Source organism: Panthera onca, chromosome A1 (assembly GCF_046562875.1).
Source record: "Panthera onca isolate mPanOnc1 chromosome A1, mPanOnc1 haplotype 2, whole genome shotgun sequence".
Taxonomy (NCBI): Eukaryota; Metazoa; Chordata; class Mammalia; order Carnivora; family Felidae; genus Panthera; species Panthera onca.
Window position 1 is genome coordinate 144,655,832 of NC_138339.1, and position 19,080 is coordinate 144,674,911.

The window sequence follows — 19,080 nt, forward strand, 5'->3', positions numbered from 1 at the left end:
AGTTCGTAGCACAGTGCCTGGCAAACAGAACATGCTCAGTGAGGGTTACTCACTCACAATTACTTATCAAAATTGTCACTATTATGATTTCTGTAGAGTTCGCTGAGGACTGAGTCAGATAATGGATACGACACTCTATAAACGGTAGTTGTCACGATGCTGCCTTGTAGATCCTCAATAATTTGTTGTGTGACTGCATGAAACTTACTTTACCAATGAGGAACTAAAGCTTAGAGGTGGGCAGCTTACAATGATTGTAAAAACAGAGTTAAGACGTGACTGTCTGCAAGGCTCCTATGTTCCTTTCCCTCCGCCAAGTCTGTTGCTTCCTTAAGCCAGAGAAAGAGAGACAGAAAAGTCAGTGGGTGGCAGCATCAGAGCTGGGGCTTCAGGGACCAAGAAACCAACCGGTGCCTGATGTTTTCTGAATCTGGGACCATGACCCATTCATAACATGTTTTAATGGCTTTCAGCTGAAATGAGACCAAGAAAGAAAAAAACGGGAATCTGATTCGGCATATGGTTCTGTGATTCTCTTCCCCAATGTCAATTTAATGACCAGATTAAAAGGAGGCCAAAGTTCTTGATCTCTCAAAGATCATTGAAATAAGGCTTTAAGCTTTTAAAATGCAAAGCTCACGGGAGATTCCTCAAGCGCCAGGATCTCACGCTCTTTTGCCCAGAGTTATATTCAGTCAGCTTCACAAACACTGAGAAATGTAGATTCAGAAAAGAGGTATTAAGAAAGCAAGGCTTATGGGGCGCCTGGGTGGCTCAGTTGGTTGAGTGTCTGACTTCAGCTCAGGTCATGGTCTCACAGCTCTTGAGTTCGAGCCCTGTGATCAGGCTCTGTGCTGACAGCTCGGAGCCTAGAGCCTGTTTCAGAGTCTATGTCTCCCTCTCTCTCTGTCCCTCCCCCACTCATGCTCACTCTCTCCTTCAAAAATAAGTAAACATTTAAAAATTTTTCTGAGGCACCTGGGTGGCTCAGTTGGTTTAGTGCCTGACTTTGGCTCAGGTCATGATCTCGCAGTTTGTTGGTTCAGGCCCTGTGTCGGGCTCTGTGCTGACAGCTTGCTCAGAGCCTGGAGCCTGCTCCAGATTCTGTCTTCCTTTCTCTCTGTCCCTCCCCCACTCACACTCTGTCTCTCTCAAAAATAAATAAACATTAAAAAAAAAATTTTAAAGCAACGATTAAAACAAGTAACTAAATGCTACAAAAAGAAGCTAATCTTATCATATTTGCTTCAAAAACACCAGTAATATATTTTCATCAAATTTTCCCAGATATGATAATACCTTAGCCATTTCAATTGCATTAAGGGGTAATTGATTGATGGCAATGATATATTCCATTCAGCTAAGAAAATAAAGGATGAATCTAATTGTTTCGCAGGAATGGAACTTCTTTTCTTATTGAATCCAAGCAGGGTTAATTTGGGATACAACCAAATGCTTTCATAAACGTTTATGGATGACATAAACCATGCATAGATTCTAGCTTCTCAAAGAGAGATATAAACAATTTTGTAGGTATAGAGTATATTGAAAGGACTTTTGAAGACAACTGATGTTTACATATATAAAGTTTATCTAAATGGAAAGAGTCATATAATGAACTCTCTCACACACACACATCCCATTAGCTCTTAGAGGACAAGAACACTCTGAATTTTCTCTGCAGAGCACAGTGGGGTGAAGGCATGGGCTCGGAGTCAGAGAAACCTGGGACTGAACCTCATCTCTGACATCTAGTAGCCATGAGACCTTGAACAACTTACTTAATGCTCCCAAGCCACTTCCCTCTACTGGAAAATGGACAAAATGACAACTAGACTCCTCTGATCGTTTTGAGAACTGAGTAAGATGAGGCACGTACGAAACTCACACTACCTGGGACATAAGTCCTAAGCGCTTGGTGTATAGGAAACGCAGTATTATTGCCATTATTATTGTCATCACCTTCGTCATCAGACTGGGCCCAGACAACTGGGTTATAATCACACTTCTGTCTCAATCATGCAAATGACTTGGGCAAGTCACTTGACCATCCAGTATTTTAGTTTCCTTATCTACATAATGATGTCCAACCCAGGGGAAGGGGGGCAGGAGCACCTCAGGGCAGCTGGACTGCGGGGTGGTGGGCGATTTATAGGAAGTCCACAAAGCATACGGTGGGTTGCATGGAACCAGGGTATTGCGGGGTGCCTGGGCGGCTCAGTCAGTTGGGCATCCGACTCTTAATTTCGTCTCGGGTCATTGTCTCACGGTTTGTGGGATGGAACCCCGCGTTGGGCTCTGTGCTGATGGCGTGGAGCCTGCTTGGGATTCTCTCTCTCCATCTCCGCCTGCCCCTCCCCCATGCTCACTCTCTCCCTCTCAAAATAAATAAATAAACTTTAAAAAAAAAAGAGGCTGCTACATCAGTGCTTCCCACAAACTGAATTCATGAATAGGTTAAAAAAAAGGGGGGGGTTAAATAAAGTTTCCATGGGGCCAAGTTAGGTTTTCCAATGTTTTATTCTGCCAAATTATCAGCAAAAAAAAAACAGAATATCATCTACCTACCGTCTCCATCCTCTCATTAAAAAAAGAGAAATTTTATTGCCAATGTAATAGGAAAAACATAAGCTTAGAATCTCCTTCAAAGTGAGTACATTTAGCCTGTAATAATGACCTGGCCAGTGGAGATTAATCAGCCTTTCAAATATCAGTATACTGAGTGAGGATGGGGAAAGAAGAAAAGAGGCCAAAAACCAAGCTTGGAAACACTGGGGGGAAGGGATGAGGGACAGGACAGCAAAGAGCAGTGGGATAAGCAACCCTGAGCATCTGAAAGGTAAAGGCAGGGGTGCCTGGGTGGCTTGGTTGGTTGAGCAGCAGACTTTGGCTCAGGTCATGATCTTATGGGTTCGTGAGTTTGAGCCCCACGTCAGGTTTGCTGCTGTCCCCATAGAGCCCCGTTGGGATCCTCTGTCCCCCTCTCTCTTTGCTCCTCCCCTCCCCCCCCCACTCACGCACTCTCTCTCAAAAGTAAATAAACATTTTAAAAAATGAAAAGAAAGAAACAAAGATAAAGGGAGGCAGGGACAGAGGGGAAGCAAGGACCCCAGGCTGCTATAAAAAAATGAGGGACATGGCAAAGGATGATATTACATCTAAACATTTAAAGATCAAAGTCAAGTAAAATCAATTCGGCTTTATCATGACATTCTAAAAGCAGTACCTAATTAATCTACTTAAACGACCAGAAGTACAACTTATAGTTGAAATCACCAGATTTGCATATTCATGAAGTTATATTTTCATACTACTATTCATTGAAAATGTCAAAATACTAACTATAACATATATGCTATCAGCAACACAGCTGATATATAATTTAATAATATAATAACATATTATAAATATAACATTACATATTATATATTATATATATTATATTTTATAAATACCATAAAATATTATATTATCCATACTATTCCATATGCTATCAGCAACATAGCTGATATATAATTTCACAATAATATAATATTATAAATATTGTAACATTACATATTATATATTACATATATATTTTATAAATACTATAAAATATTATATTATCCATATTATTCTATTTTATTTAATGATATTACTTACCATTAAAGTCAGAGACTACTAATTACAGCGGCTTTAGAATTTAGTCTAGGTAGGAATAAGTGAAAATGACCTAAAATCTGAGAGTAGGGGAATAAAATATGTATATATCTCATAAGGTGACATAATAAAATATTAGGCAACCCTTAAAAATCCTGTTTTCATGGAGGGTTGATGGGGGGTGGGAGGGAGGGGAAAGTGGGTGATGGGCATTGAGGAGGGCACCTGTTGGGATGAGCACTGGGTGCTGTATGGAAACCAATTTGACAATAAATTCCATATTTAAAAAATTCCTGTTTTCAAAAATGATATAATGATTTGTGGAAACTCTCTTGATACAATAGGTAGTACAGAAGGCATTACATGTTTCTGTGTAAAAAAAGTAATTCCCACTTTTACGAATATTTATAATGAGTAAAATCCTGGAAAAAGAAATCACAAAAAAGAGAACACTGATCACCTCTGGTATTACAGATAATTTAACATTCCCTATACTTTTCTTTATTTCACACACTCGAAACAATGAAATGCATTACTTTTATAATTAGGAGAAAAAAATATAAGTAAATTTAACAGACACACTTACTCTTCGGAATTTAGGATTGAAGTAGTTAATGACTCCAAATTCAAAATAAGATGCAAAACCTTCTTTGAGCCAGATATCATTCCACCAATTCATGGTAACCAGATTTCCAAACCACTTTTGGAGATGGGAGAAAAAAGAGCTTTCTTAAATTTGACTTAAGTAATATTTACTGTAATTGCATGTTAAATAAATGTAAGGTCAAAGACACAATTAAACTTTATTTGCCTTCAATAATCAAACTTGAAAATAGGACTCCAAAAAGCAGGTTGTTTCTTTAACATGAAGAGATGGCAGTCGTGCATTTCTCTGAAATAATTATTTCACATCCAAATGACTGAAAGCAATTTGTTTTAAAACTGTCAAGTTCAGGGGCACCTAGATGCTCAGTCGGTTAAGTGTTCGACTGCGGCTCAGGTCGTGATCTCATGGTTCCCAAGTTCGAGCCCCATGTCAGGCTCTGTGATGACAGCTCAGAGCCTGGAACCTGCCTCAGATTCTGTGTCTCCCTCTCTCTCAGCCCCTCCCTCGTTCACGCTCGCTCTCTCTCAAAAGTAAATAAACATTAAAAAAAAAAAACTGTCATGTTCAAAGATGAGGTAAGCTAGAGTATCATTTCCTAAACTGTCCACTTCCCCAAAAGTTACATTAAGTTAAATAAAGCAGAAGTTTGGAATGTTCACTTAACACCTACTAATTATAGCATCCTACAAATAGACTACATCAGGATTTTTCTGGAAGCAATTATGTTTCAAGAACATGTTTTGAGCTGTGCCATAGACAAATCGCTCATATGTTCTACAAAGTGGTCCAGCTGTAATTATTGTCTATTTGACCTTAACAGAAAGAAAGTGCCAAATGGACAATGCATAGAATCAGGAAAGAAGAACAGAATAATTTCTAAAACCAACTAATCCATACCCTAGTATTTAGTCAAGTTCTTATAACAGCTGTGTTATACTAATAGTCATCAGCCTGTCTTCCAAAACAATGTGTCGCTTGAGCAATCATAAAAAAATGACATTTTGGGGGGACTGATCAAAACTTGTCAAGGTTTGTTTTGACTACTCAACAAGGGGTTATTCTATCCTAGTAAATCACTCTTTCCCAAAACTTCTTATAGATCCACATAGCAAGAAGATAACAATTTCATAGCTTAGATCATTTCTTTCTTGACAAACTGGTATGAATGGAGTCAAGGTCAAAAAGCAGGTGTGAGAACCTCCATTAAACACACAGCAAAGCTTCTAAAATCACGGCGTGAAGGCACAGATCTAAAGAAATAACTCCTTGTTTACACTGATTTTGGGTATGCAGCTTGAGGATTGATAACTACTCATCCCACTGACATTAACATTGCTGACACCCCTTGAACCTCTCTTCAAAAAACAAAACAAAACAAAGTCTATAATGATGTACTGATGAAAGAAATGTGGATATCTTTCAGTGACCTTTTTGAATATCCCTTATTTTAAGATGGAATGAAAACAAATTATCATCCCTCTGGTTGACTTACTTCCCTTGAACAGGGCTCTGTGGAGCAAAGTCTACCTTTGGATATGAATAGTTGACCTCTGAATGGCCTGTAAGGTCTCATCTCTATGATCCATCACCAATAGTTCAAATCCACACAAGATCTGATTACACAGATCCTTCCTTCACTGTCCCACTTTTTGAATGATTTTTTAAAATCTGGTGTACCATAGGGGCACCTGGGTGGCTCAGTACGTTGAGCATCCAACTGTTGATTTCAGCTCAGGTCATGATCTCAGGGTTTGTTGGTTCCAGCCCTGCATCTGGCTCTGAGCTGACAGCATGGAGCCTGCTTGGGATTCATTCTCTCTCTCTCTCTCTCTCTCTCTCTCTCTCTCTCTCTCTCTCTCTCTGCCCCTCCCCTGCTTTCTCTCTCTCCCTCCCTCTCAAAATAAATAAACATTAAATGAATGAATGAATGAATTAAAGTAATCTGGTGTACCATACAGTTTTTTGTTTTGTTTTGGTTTGGTTTTTGCTATCCTTGGTAGAGCAGCTGGAGAATATCTTCATGTGAAATAAGAAAGAACATTTTACCACATGCCTGATGTCCAATCTCGTGGGAGAGAATGAAGGAGATCACAGCCTTTTTGTCTGTTACTTGATCATTTGGTTGCATCAACAATAATGACTCATCGAATATCAATAGTCCCCAGTTTTCCATTGCACTGTTGTCAAAAGTAGGCAAGGCAATTATATCTAAGTGGATTTAAATGGAGGGAAAAATGAAATCATCTCTTCCAAAAAGTCTGAGATTTCCAGATATAAGTATGTCAAAATGAAATCATAAAATTACTGAAAGAAAATGCAAGTGAGTATTTTTCATCTGAGGGGAGAGAAGACTAATACCAAAGACAGAATCCAGAAAACAAATTGCTTTGATTATCTGAAAATCACATACTTTTGATAAGGAATCTGCACAGAGAACTCTCAAAACATAACTATAAAAAATAAACTTTTCAAACTTGGCAAACAACCCATCTGAAGAGACACTTTATGACATAAGATAGGCAAAAAGGAAATAGGCATATTAAAAGATGCCCAACATCATAGGTCATCAGAAAATTACAAATTAAAACAACGGGATACTACGACACAACTATTAGGATGGTTTAAATCCAAAACACACCAACAAATGCTGGAGAAGATACGGAACAGCAGAACTCTCCCTCATTGCTGGCGGGAAGGCAAAATGGCATAGACGCTTTGGAAGACAGTTCGGTCGTTTCTTATAAAACTAAATAAAAGCTGACCATATAGTCTAGCAATTGAGCTCCAAAGTCCTTCACCCACGTGAGTTGAAGACTTAAGTCCACAAAAAAATAGCAAATGAATGTTTACAGCAGATTTATTGGTAACTGGGAAAAATCAGAAGCAACCAAGATGGATTTCAAAAGGTGAACGTATAAACAAACTTCAGTATATCCATCCATACCATAGAGCATCATTCATCAGTAAAAAGAAATGAGCTATCCAGCTATGAGAGATCACAGAGGAAATTTACACACAGATTGCTAAGCAAAAGACGCTAGCTGGGAAAAGCTATACAATGGTACCATTCCAACTACAGCAAAACCTTGGTTTGCGAGCATAATTCATTCCAGAAACACATTTGTAATCCAAAGCACTCGTGCATCCAAGTGAATTTCAGGAACCATTGGCTCAGTAGTGACCATGTGACGTTCAGCATCACATACTACTCATATTACAGAACACTGCTCGTTGATCAAGTTAAAATTTATTAGAAATGTTTGCTCATCCTCTGGAACTCTGGAACAAGTTACTCGCAATCCAAGGTTTTACTTACAGAAAAGGTAAAACCAGAGAGACAGGAAAAAGATGTGTGGTTATCAGGACTCTGGGCAGAAGTGGGGGATGCATATGTAGAGCACAGGGGATTTTTATGACAGTGAAACTATTCTGTAGGATACTGTAATTTTGGACACGTGTCAATATACATTTGTCAAAACTCATAGAATGTCCAGCACCAAGAGTGAAACCTAATGTAAACTACGGGCTTTAATTAATGATATCGTATCAATATTGGTTCATCAATTGTAACAAATGTGCCACTCTAATGGAAGATATTTACAGTAGAATAAACTGGGGATGGGGGGAGGAGAGGAGGTAAATGAGAAAACCCTATGCTTTGTGTGTAATTTTCCGATAAACCTGCAACTGCTCTAAAAAATAGTCTAGTTACAATGAAATATTTTAGTTCACCAAAAGACACCATAAACAAATATGAAAGGCAAGCCACAAACTGGGAAAAATATTTGCAGCATATAGCACAAACAACTAGACAGTGTTTTTTTTCAATATTAAAAAAAAAAACCTAACAAATTAAAATTTTAAAAAATGTGAACAGTTCACTAAACAATTAAAATAGTCAAAAATCTTACCTGAAACATTCAACTTCATTAATTATCAGAAACAAAAATTAAAACAATGATATAACTTAATCTTTCAAAGGTGTGAGAAGATTAATAATTAGTACTGTATTAGTATTAATAATTAGGTAAAGGAGAACTGGCATAATGCCTGTTGATAAGGGTGTGAACTGCTACAATCTTTCCAGGACAATCCAGCAAAATGCTTTATAATTTTTAAAAATGTTCCTACGCTTTGGCTAAGTCATTTAACTTTTGGAATTTAGGGCAAACAGCACGGATATTTGTATACACTCCTTATGTTTTCTTTAGTGTTTCTTTTTTTTTTTAATTTTTTTTTTAATGTCTATTTATTTCTGAGACAGAGACAGAGCATGAGTGGGGGAGGGGCAGAGAGAGAGAGGAAGACACAGAATCCGAAGCAGGCTCCAGGCTCTCATCCGGGGCTCGAACTCACAAACCGTGAGATCATGACCTGAGCCGAAGTCGGACGCTCAACTGACTGAGCCACCCAGGCGCCCCTCTTTAGTGTTTCTAAACTGGCCCAAAATGGGTGGGGGAGGGGAGGTGTAGAATTAGTCCAAATGTTCAACCACAGAGGATTAAATAAGTTATTTTGTCAAATCAATGTGTAAGCATTCTCTGTGTTTAAAATGACAATAGAGGGGCACCTGGGTGGCTCAGTAGGTTAAGTGTCTGACTCCTAGGCTCAGGTCAGGATCTCAGAGTTCCCCAGTCCGAGCCCTACCTTGGGCTCTGTGCTGAGCACGGAGCCTGCTTAAGATTCTCTCTCTCCCTCTTCCTTGGTCCCTCTCCCCTACTCGTGTGCATGTGCGCACACACACACACTCTCTCTCTCAAAAAATAAAATAAAAATGACGATACAAAAGAATAGCTACCTGGACCATGTTGCTACATACAGTAACAACCTTTTAAAACAAACAAAAAAAAAAGTCAAAGAACAGTCTCAAACTATGGTTCCATTTCCATTAAAAATAAACAAGCAGGGGCACCTTGGCGGTTCAGTTGGTTAAGCACCCAACTTTGGCTCTTTACTTACAGACCTTAGAATTGGAATTTCATATAACCGTCATGTGTCAACAAAATAGTCTTCTTTTGATTTTTTAAACTCATTTAAAAATGTAAAGACCACTCTTAATTCGTGGGCCGTAGAGAAAAAGGCAGTGGGCCATATTTGATAGTTTGCCAACTCCTAATGGAGAATATTAGTAATAACTCATACTGTGATCCACTCCCCCCAGACCAACATCATCAGCACCATCTGGGAACTTACTAGAAATGGAAATTCTGGGACCAACTGCAGTCCTAATGAATCAGAAATTCTTGGGACAGCAGCAACAATCTGTGTTTTAACAAGGCTTTCAGGTGGTTCCAATGCATGCTAAAGTTTGAGAACCACTGACTTACATCTTTCTTTGTGCTGCCTCTCAACTCACCCTTCAGTGTATTCTTCCAGAAGTTAAATTACTATCAGCAAGTTCATTTTTTTTTAACTTTAGAAAAAGTGTTTCACTTTCAATGCTACAGAGTTTTTCACTGTGTGAATGAACTGTAATTTATCTATCCATTTGCCTGTCAATGACCATTTTGGTTGCCTTCAGTCTGGGGCTATTATAAGAACTGTAGCTATGAACATTCTTGCACTTGTCTTCTGGTACACAAGTGATCAAATTCCTCTTGGAGATCTATTTAGAAATGGAATTATTGGGTTTTAAGATATTCTTTTTTTAACTAAAAAATATTTTTTAACATTTACTTATTTTTGAGACAGAGAGAGAAAGACAGAGTGTGAGCAGGGGAGGCGCAGAGAGAGGGGGACAAAGAATCCAAAGCAGGCTCCAGACACTGAGCTGTCAGCACAGAGCCTGATGCAGAGCTCGAACTCAAAAACCACAAGATCATCACCTGAGCTGAAGTCGGACACTTAACCGACTGAGCCACCCAGGCGCCCCTGGGTCTTAAGGTATTCTAATGATCAACACTGCAAGATGATAAATATGTTTCAAAGGTGTTGTAGCAATTGATACTCCCTTCCATTTTCTAACATTTGGCGTTTGTCACATGCCTCCTTTTTGATAAGTGAGTAGGTATAAAATGGGGCCTCACCATGGCCTTGGACATTCGTTTCTCAGTTACTAATGAGGTTCAATATCCCTTCATAAGTGTATTAGCTACATGTGTTCCTTTTTCTTTATAACATCTATCCAGGTATCTTTTATTTTTTTCTACTATATTTTCTTATTTATTTGTAGGTGTTCTTTATATATGTAGGCTACTCCCATTACCACTTCTTAACCCTCTTTCTTTTAAGACTTTTACTTAAGCCAGTACATTATCCCTTACTTGGTGATCTGTTGCTTTTGTTTCTACATATTGAAAGTATCACCCCAACTCAGCTACTTAAACAGAGAGCCCCAGCCACTTACTTCTTTTGCGTTCAAAAAGCACCTAGAGGGGAGCCTGAGTGGCTCAGTCAGTTAAGCGTCCGACTTCGGCTCAGGTCATGATCTCACACTTTGTGGGTTCGAGCCCCACATCAGGCTCTGTGCTGACAGCTAGAGCCTGGAGCCTGCTTCGAATTCTGTGTCTCCCTCTCTCTCTCTGTTCCTCTCCCACTCATGCTCTGTCTCTCTCTCTCTCCTTAAAAATAAATAGAAACATTCCAAAAAAAATCTTTAAAAAAAAAGCACCTAGAAAAGTAATAGGTAACCAGTATTTGCTCCATAGATTCTCACTGATTATGGTCATTATTTCACTGTTTTATGATTTATATTGTACCTGAGTTTCATTGCTACAAAAAATACAAATCATGTGTGGATGTGTGGTATATATAGTTTGGACTCTGTTATTTAAAGTTAAAAGCACAGGGGCGCCTGGGTGGCTCAGTCGGTTGGGCGTCTGACTTCGGCTCAGGTCATGATCTCGCGATCCGTGAGTTCGAGCCCCGCGTCAGGCTCTGTGCTGACAGCTTGGAGTCTGGAGCCTGTTTCAGATTTTGTGTCTCCCTCTCTCTCTGACCTTCCCCCATTCGTGCTCTGTCTCTCTCTGTCTCAAAAATGAATAAACGTCAAAAAAAAATTTTTAAAGTTAAAAGCACAATTAAAACTTAGAAGAGAAGTTGCTATTCTAAAACTCTATAAATCTTTAAATGTCCACATTTATTCTTAAAAGCATCATGCCACTTCTTCTTTCAAATCTTCTAACAACGCAGAGGCGCCTAGGTGGCTCAGTCGCTTAAGCATCCAACTTGGGCTCAGGTCATGATCTCATGGTTTGTGGATTTGAGCCCCGCGTTGGGCTCCGTGCTGACAGCTCAGAGCCTGGAGCCTGCTTTGGATTCTCTCTCTCTCTCCCTCTCCCTCTCCCCCTCCCTCCCTCCCTCCCTCCCTCCCTCCCTCTCTCTCTCTCTCCCCCAAAATAAACATTAAAAAAGAAAAAAAAAGTTACTGTCTACCATTCTAGAAGAAGAAGTCTCAATAGGCTCTGTGTGCACAAAGAAAAAGACAAGCCGGATCCTGAACCCAAGTTACTCTTGATCTAATAAGAGAAACAATTAAGTTGTAGTTAAGTCAAGAGCTCAAATGGAGGGGTACATAGGATGCTGTGGAAGCATGAGGAAAAGGGAATCAGGGAAAGCTTCCTGGAGGAGGAGGCACTGGGTTGAGAAACATACAAATTAACAAGCTGGAGAGACTGCATTGCAGGATGTACAAAGTCCATGTGCAAGAGCCTGAGGGAGAGGAGAAGAGGAAGGTAGAGAGGGGACAGAGCGGATGCTAGGGCATCCTTCCAACTCTGAGGAGTTGCCAAAAGCCCTGAGAGTTTGGCCAGAGATGCACTGTTGTAAAGACAGGGCACAGGGTTTGGACTTTATCCTCAGGGCAACAGGAAGCCACAGAGAGGTTTTAAAGAGGACAGCAATATGTAATATTACAGTAACACGGTTGTCACGTTTTGCTGTGGAAAGATCCCCCATGCCTCAGTGTTGCAAGATGGGCTGGAGGGGGCCAGCAAGGAAGGGGTGGGGACAATAATGAGGAGACTAACTGGAGGAAGGAGGTGCTTTACGGAACGGGGAACGGAGGGTGACTCTGGACCGTTGTTTATGTAAATAAAGACAAATGGAACTTTTCTTGCCTAGACAAGTGTCACCGTGAGAGCTTCCAGTCACAGATGTCTCCAAGCCCAGGCTTCTGATGCCTCCAACTCCCAGAAGGAGAGGTATCACTTCCGGGATCCCTGAATGGGCCAAGCCTGGTTTGCTCCCCGTTCCTCCCCAGCCAGAAGGCTCAAGCTGCCTAGACCCCTGGCTCGCTGGTGTTCAAGAGGCTTGAGCTCCCGGACAATTACTTCCTACCCTCTTCCACCATCAGCCGAGCTGATGGTGAAAAAGGCAGAGCACACTTTTTCCAAGACTTCGCAGAACAGGTCAGAGGAACAAGATACACTGACACGATACCAGAGACAGAGAAAACGCCGCCGGACAGCTTTCTGAGCGGAGGGGCTCAACACAATTTTAAGGGCATACTGTACAGATCTAGGAGTAACAAAATGTCTCTATATTTCCTCAAGGACCGTATAGGGTTCACACGTGATTCCAAGTTTGTATGACAGAAAAGGACCCCCACGTCCTAATCCAATGACTCACAGCTAAAGAATATTAAAAAACAAACAGACATACAAACGCTACCCCCCATAAACCACCACCAACCTTATTCATGGGACATGGAGTAACTCACATAGGCTTGCTAAAAGGACCCAGAACTGTGTTGTCACACACATGCACTAGGAGAGGAAAGGACAGAATGCAGGAGGGACGGCAGCCTCTGTAGGGGGAGAGGCTGGCATCGAACACCCAGGAGGAATCTAAATGCTGAGAACACCTGCGGGCACTGGGCAGTGTATGGAGAAATAGCCGATAGGCCTCTCTGTGTTTGGGAAGGTGTCACACTTACGGATGGGACACCCGCAGGGCTGCCTCTGACAGAGGCTAAGTGGTAACAATGGGTCAGGGGAGGCTCGTCTGTGTGCCCTTGACCTTAACCCAGGGCCCCAACAATAGGAAACCAATGGCATTGGAACAGAAGATGGCTCACCTGTTTTAGGAAGAGGGTAACTAATATTAAACAAATCTTCCAGAAAAGAGAAGATAGGACCTGTGATGTTCAAAGCAAAGGCTGCGTTTCCATTTGCGATGGCATCTTTCCGGGCCCAGATGCGTATCTAAATCAAAAACAATTAAGCAGTGATTAGGGAAAGCGGTAGTGAACTTTGGAAAGAGGCAGCCTGCATGGGCCAATTTTCTGATGCTCTCGAGTCAAAGACTTACCTTTCCAGAAGAAGCTACACGACGAAATGTTGACAGTTGACGAATCCTGAACAGCATGGAGGTTAAGGGTGCTGACCCCGTGCAGTCAAAAATCTGCATATAACTGTAACTTGTGACTCCCCAAAAACCTAACTGCTAACAGCCTACTGTTGACGGGAAGCCTTTACCGATAATGTAAACAGTAGATTAATGCATATTTTATACATGTATCATATATTGTAAACTTACAATAAAGGTAGTAAAAAGAAAAAGCAAATGTTATTTTCAAAAATCATGAGGAAGTTGGGGTGCCTGGGTGGCTCAGTTGGTTAAACATCCAACTTCGGCTAAGGTCATGATCTCACAGTTCGTGAGTTCAAGGCCCATGTTGGGCTCTGTGCTGACAACTTGGAGCCTGGAGCCTGATTCGGATTCTGTGTATGTCTTTCTCTCTGCCCCTCCCCCGCTTGCGCTTTGTCAAAAATAAAGTGCTAAAAAAAATTTTTTTTTTTAAATCTGTGTGTACACGGACCCACTCAGTTCAAATTTGTGTTCTTCAAGGCCAGCTGTAAATGTGTACATGCTCTGGAGAAAGTCCAGAAGGCTAGTCACTAAGATGTGAGCTGTGATTCTCTGGAAAGGGTGTTATTTAGTCGTGTTTTGTTTTGTTTTGTTTTTCACAATAACATGTGTAACTTTTGGAATTCAGAAATAATCTCTGGGATGGTATCTACCCCTACAGAAAATGTAGACTCTATCTTAGAGTAAGAAGTTATCTCAGACCCCTGCTTCCCTTTTTAGGACATGTTTCCAATGTTCCAAAACAGAACTGTGCAGTTAGAAGGGCTCACACAATATGGTACATTATGAAACACACCTGAGTTGTGCTTTGTTAATGTTTTCAATGCTAAGATCATTAACAGTGTGATCTTGTTTTCAAAGTTTTTCAATAAGGTTAATTCCCCTAATTTAAAGAAGTGCATCACAAGTCTTATGATTTTACAGTTGTTGAACAAGGGAATTCTATTCTGTTTATGACCCCTTCCTCTGTAGCAGGTAAAGAGAAAACCTTGCCACGTTTTGTTAGTTTAATGTAACTGTGTTGTTGTTTGGGGACTCGGGAATTTATTTGCGCGACTCGGTGGCTAATTTGCTCTTGTTATACTGTTCATTATTATTTTAACATGAAATCACTTTCTATCCCACACCACCACCATCGGAGCACTTTTTAATGGAGTCACTAACATTCATGCCGCAGAACATGTGTGAAACTCAGTAACCTTGTTACAAAAGTTAGCAATGAGGGCATGAGGGCAATTGTCCTGATGTGAACACAGTCGCTTTGAGAAAGGGTTCTCTGCAAAACATTAGAGAGAATGCTAGGAAAATGAGAAGCAGAGCAACGATATTTGCAGATGGCTGCAGCCCAAGAACACATCCACCTTAACTTCACTTTTATTTCTGCTGGAAAATTTGTCTTGAATTATGTGAACATTGCATTACGTGAGGTCTTCGGGAATGTTCCCCTTTCACAAAATGCAACCACCTGTTTTTGAGGCCTCCTACCTCGTTCTCCTCGGCCTCCCCCGTGCTGCAGAGGCCTCCTTATCTCGGAAGGAGGCCCCAGGATTCAGCCCTGCCCCTGTGCTACACCTACCCACCTTCCCCCCGCCCCCCTCATTTCTAACTCCAGAGGCAAGGGGAAGATTGCTGAACCAAAGCCTAAGCTACTGAGTGGAAAGAATAGTCCCCACTCCCCACATTCAAGATGTGTGCATTTCCACTGTAACCTATGGGAAAATAATCAAGCCTTTGTATATTTAACTCAACGTTTCCAAAGCCCCTCTCATAAACTACCATTTTATAAGCCAAAGGGGAGGCAAAGGATGGAGATTTCAAGCTGTGTGGGAAGGGGCAGGGAGCCCCCAGCAGGGCAGCCAGGAACACAAAATAGTGAGGAACACTTTGGAGATGCAGCCACAAAGTTCTTTCAACACCACGGCTAGTCCACCAGTGTATTCTTGTGGTTCTCCATGAACACAGTGGACCTTACCGCCTGAGAGAGGAGTACCTTTACACATGCCCGTGTGTGCTAAGCTCTGTTCAAAGTATGTGATTTTCAGGTGGCTCAGTCTGTTGGGCATCTGACTTCAGCTCAGGTCATGATCTCACGGTTCGTGGGTTCAAGCCCTGCGTGGGCTATGTGCTGACAGCTCAGAGCCTGGAGCCTGCTTCAGATTCTGTGTTTCCCTCTCTCTCTGTCCCTCCCCCACTCATCCTCCTCTCTCTCTCTCTCTGTCTCTCTCAAGAATACATAAACTTAATATATATAATATATATATATATATTATATATATATATATATATATGATTTCCATCCTTAGTTACGTTTCCACGTTTATCCTGATGTCAACAAGGATTTAACTGCATTTTCAGTTTTACTAAATTTTTATCTCTTACTTAATAAGCAACTCTTCATATACTCTGGACACTATTCCAAGAGTACATTCTGGCTCCCCTGTAGACTATGGTGGACTCCTTCCCTTTGCAGAGCTGAGCCATCGCCAAATGCAGCATTCCGCTGATAAATTCATCCCAAATTTCAATTTTCTGGCTAAGAACATGACCTCCTCAGGCATGTTCCATTTCCTCTCTGCTTCCAACGGCAGCTGGTTTTCTTTTCAGGGCTGTCCTTCACCAAGAAACAGACCTGTCCCTTTTGTAAGACGTGGTTGCAGTATGGCAGCATTGAGATGGGCAAGCCACTTGAGATGTGGATACTGACACACCACCTCGGGTCACTCGTGAGCTCCAGGGCTCGGCTCCTTCATGCCAGGCACAAAGCACGCGCTTCTAAATAGTGCCCAAGGGGGCTCCTGGGTGGCTCTCTTGGTTAGGCGTCCGACTTCGGCTCAGGTCACAATCTCACGGTTTGTGAGTTTGAGCCCCGTGTCGGGCTCTGTGCTGACAGCTCAGAGCCTGGAGCCTGTTTCAGATTCTGTGTCTCTGTCTCTCTCTACTCCTCCCCTGCTCACACTGTCTGTCTGTCTGTCTGTCTCTCTCTCTCTCTCAAAAATAAATAAACATTGGGGCACCTGGGTGGCTTGGTCGGTTAAGCGTCCGACTTCGGCTCAGGTCACGATCTTGCGGTCTGTGAGTTCAAGCCCCGCGTCAGGCTCCGTGCTGACAGCTCAGAGCCTGGAGCCTGTTTCGGATTCTGTGTCTCCCTCTCTCTCTGACCCTCCCCCACTCACACTCTGCCCCTCTCTCTCTCTCTCTCTCTCTCTCTCTCTCTCTCTCTCTCTCAAAAAACAACAACAGGGGCGCCTGGGTGGCTCAGTCGGTTAAGCGGCCGACTTCGGCTCAGGTCACGATCTCGCGGTCTGTGAGTTCGAGCCCCGCGTCGGGCTCTGTGCTGACAGCTCAGAGCCTGGAGCCTGTTTCGAATTCTGTGTCTCTGTCTCTCTCTACTCCTCCCCTGCTCACACTGTCTGTCTGTATGTCTGTCTCTCTCTCTCTCAAAAATAAATAAACATTGGGGCGCCTGGGTGGCTCGGTCGGTTAAGCGTCCGACTTCGGCTCAGGTCACGATCTCGCGGTCCGTGAGTTCGAGCCCCGCGTCAGGCTCTGTGCTGACAGCTCAGACCCCGGAGCCTGTTTCGGATTCTGTGTCTCCCTCTCTCTGACCCTCCCCCGTTCATGCTCTGCCTCTCTCTGTCTCAAAAATAAATAAACGTTAAAAAAAAAACTTTTTTTTTAAAAAAATAAACATTAAGAGAGATTAACACACTAAGTCGTGCCCACAATTTCTGGCTGTGTTCGGCGTGGCCTGTGTTCCATCTGTGGATCTCAAGGATCTACCAGTGATTCTTCAGGCTGGAGCCAACAGTTGAGGAAGATAAGCTGTGGTCTCCGTCTAACACGTTGTTATTAATGCGTCCTCCAGAGGAGCAGCTCTGGGTGATTCTCCCCCTGGCGACAGACTTGGCTCATGCACAGCTTCGTTATCTCCACAAGTCAGCGGGACAAGCCTGGGAGATCTGGGGCGGGCCCAGGAGAGAGTCTCAGATGGGACTGTGGGGGCCTGATTTTCCTCAGCTCTGTGAAGTCCATCTGGCAAGCAAGATCCCAGCCTACGGAATCGGCCTTCCCTCCACACTGCAGAAGGGGCAGTGAACCAGCATGTAAAGTACTTGTCACAGCAGCCCTGACATTTTCCTAAAGAATTATTATTTTTTGAAGTTTATTTATTTATTTATGTTGGGGGGGGGCAGAGAGAGGCGGTGGGGGGGGAGAGAGAGAGAGGATCCCAAGCAGGCTCCGCGCTGCCAGCACGGAGCCCAGCGTGGGGCTCGAACACGTGAACCGTGAGATCGCGACCTGGGCTGAGATCAAGAGTCAGACGTGTACCCGACTGAGCCACCCAGGTGCCCCATTCCGAGAGGATTATTATGTGATGAGGCTGTAACTGGGTGAAGACTGGGTATTTCAGGACAAAGCGCCCACTTCGTACAACTGTGGGGAGGTGCCGGGTGTCTCAGAGTTGAGGAATCCAGCGGGGCTCCTTCTCGATGGGGCCATACCTACCTACAGGTATCCATCCTGCAGGCACTCTGTCTGCCATAACAGTTGTTCCCAGCTAGTGTCCCTTCTGGTCGGTTGGTGCCCAGACTGCCAGACACTTGGATTATCACCCCCGCTTCATGAATGGTATCGGCTACACAACAGGTAAACCTGAGCTTCGAGGTGCTAGTTTGGCAGCTCCCCTGTGTTCTGAAAGGTGCCAACAGCCCAGGAAGAGGGGGCCCAGAACCTACCTTGAGTGCAGCCTTTCCACAGAGCCAAAAGGGAGAATGGTGGCATCCCATCTGCAAAGCCACCCTAAGGGTTTCAACAGGGCTTGGAAAAAGTCAGAGGGGCCACCAGGAGGTGACGATGGGAAATGTAGGCATAACCCCTGGATGCAGAGAGAATGGATGAACCACCTGTGGCCAGTATGAAGGCACCCTTACCTGCAGAATCTTCCTCACTCACCTCTTGGCCCCTTTCAGTTCTGCTGACGTGGTCATAGTCACATATGGCCAACGCGACTAAATAAGTTGGCATGTGGGGAGTGGTGGAAAAGGTGGTAACAGTCCACACGCTTCCATTCACGTCTCTTTTTTCAGACTGACCTACGGAAATTGGTTTTAGTCCAAATCACTGTTAAACCTAAGCAGTAATAGCTACCTTTGAAACAATGTGTGGAGTTGACTGTCACCCATAGTCTAGCATGTGGATTTCTGCACCCCTAAGCCTGTCAAAACCATATTAAGTGAAATAAGTCAGGGAAAGACAAACACCATACAATTTCACTGACGTGTGAAATTTAAAAGGCAAAACACATGAACAACAACAACAAAAAAGCACAGACTCAGGAATACAGAGAATAAAATGGTGGTTGCCAATGGGGAGGGGGCTAGGGAGATGAGCAAAATGGGTAAAGGAGATTAAGAGCTACAAACTTCTAGGTTACAAAACCAATTCCATGGGGAAAGAATGTACAGCATGGAGAAGTCTGTCATTAACAGTCCTAACTTTAGGGGCGCCTGGGTGGCTCAGTCGGT

The 19,080-nt window shown here is 42.6% G+C and overlaps 1 protein-coding gene across 1 annotated transcript in view; it reads right to left on the reverse strand.

Annotated features, from left to right (window-relative positions):
- Window positions 1–19,080, reverse strand: part of LVRN (laeverin) — a 74,649-nt gene that overhangs the window by 34,100 nt on the left and 21,469 nt on the right. The window contains exons 3-6 of the mRNA XM_060636330.3: window positions 18,509–18,648; window positions 13,263–13,389; window positions 6,300–6,454; window positions 4,226–4,339 (exon numbers count right to left, since the gene is read on the reverse strand). Of these exons, the coding sequence (XP_060492313.2) occupies window positions 4,226–4,339; window positions 6,300–6,454; window positions 13,263–13,389; window positions 18,509–18,648 (536 nt within the window). The remainder of the gene's footprint in view (window positions 1–4,225; window positions 4,340–6,299; window positions 6,455–13,262; window positions 13,390–18,508; window positions 18,649–19,080) is intronic.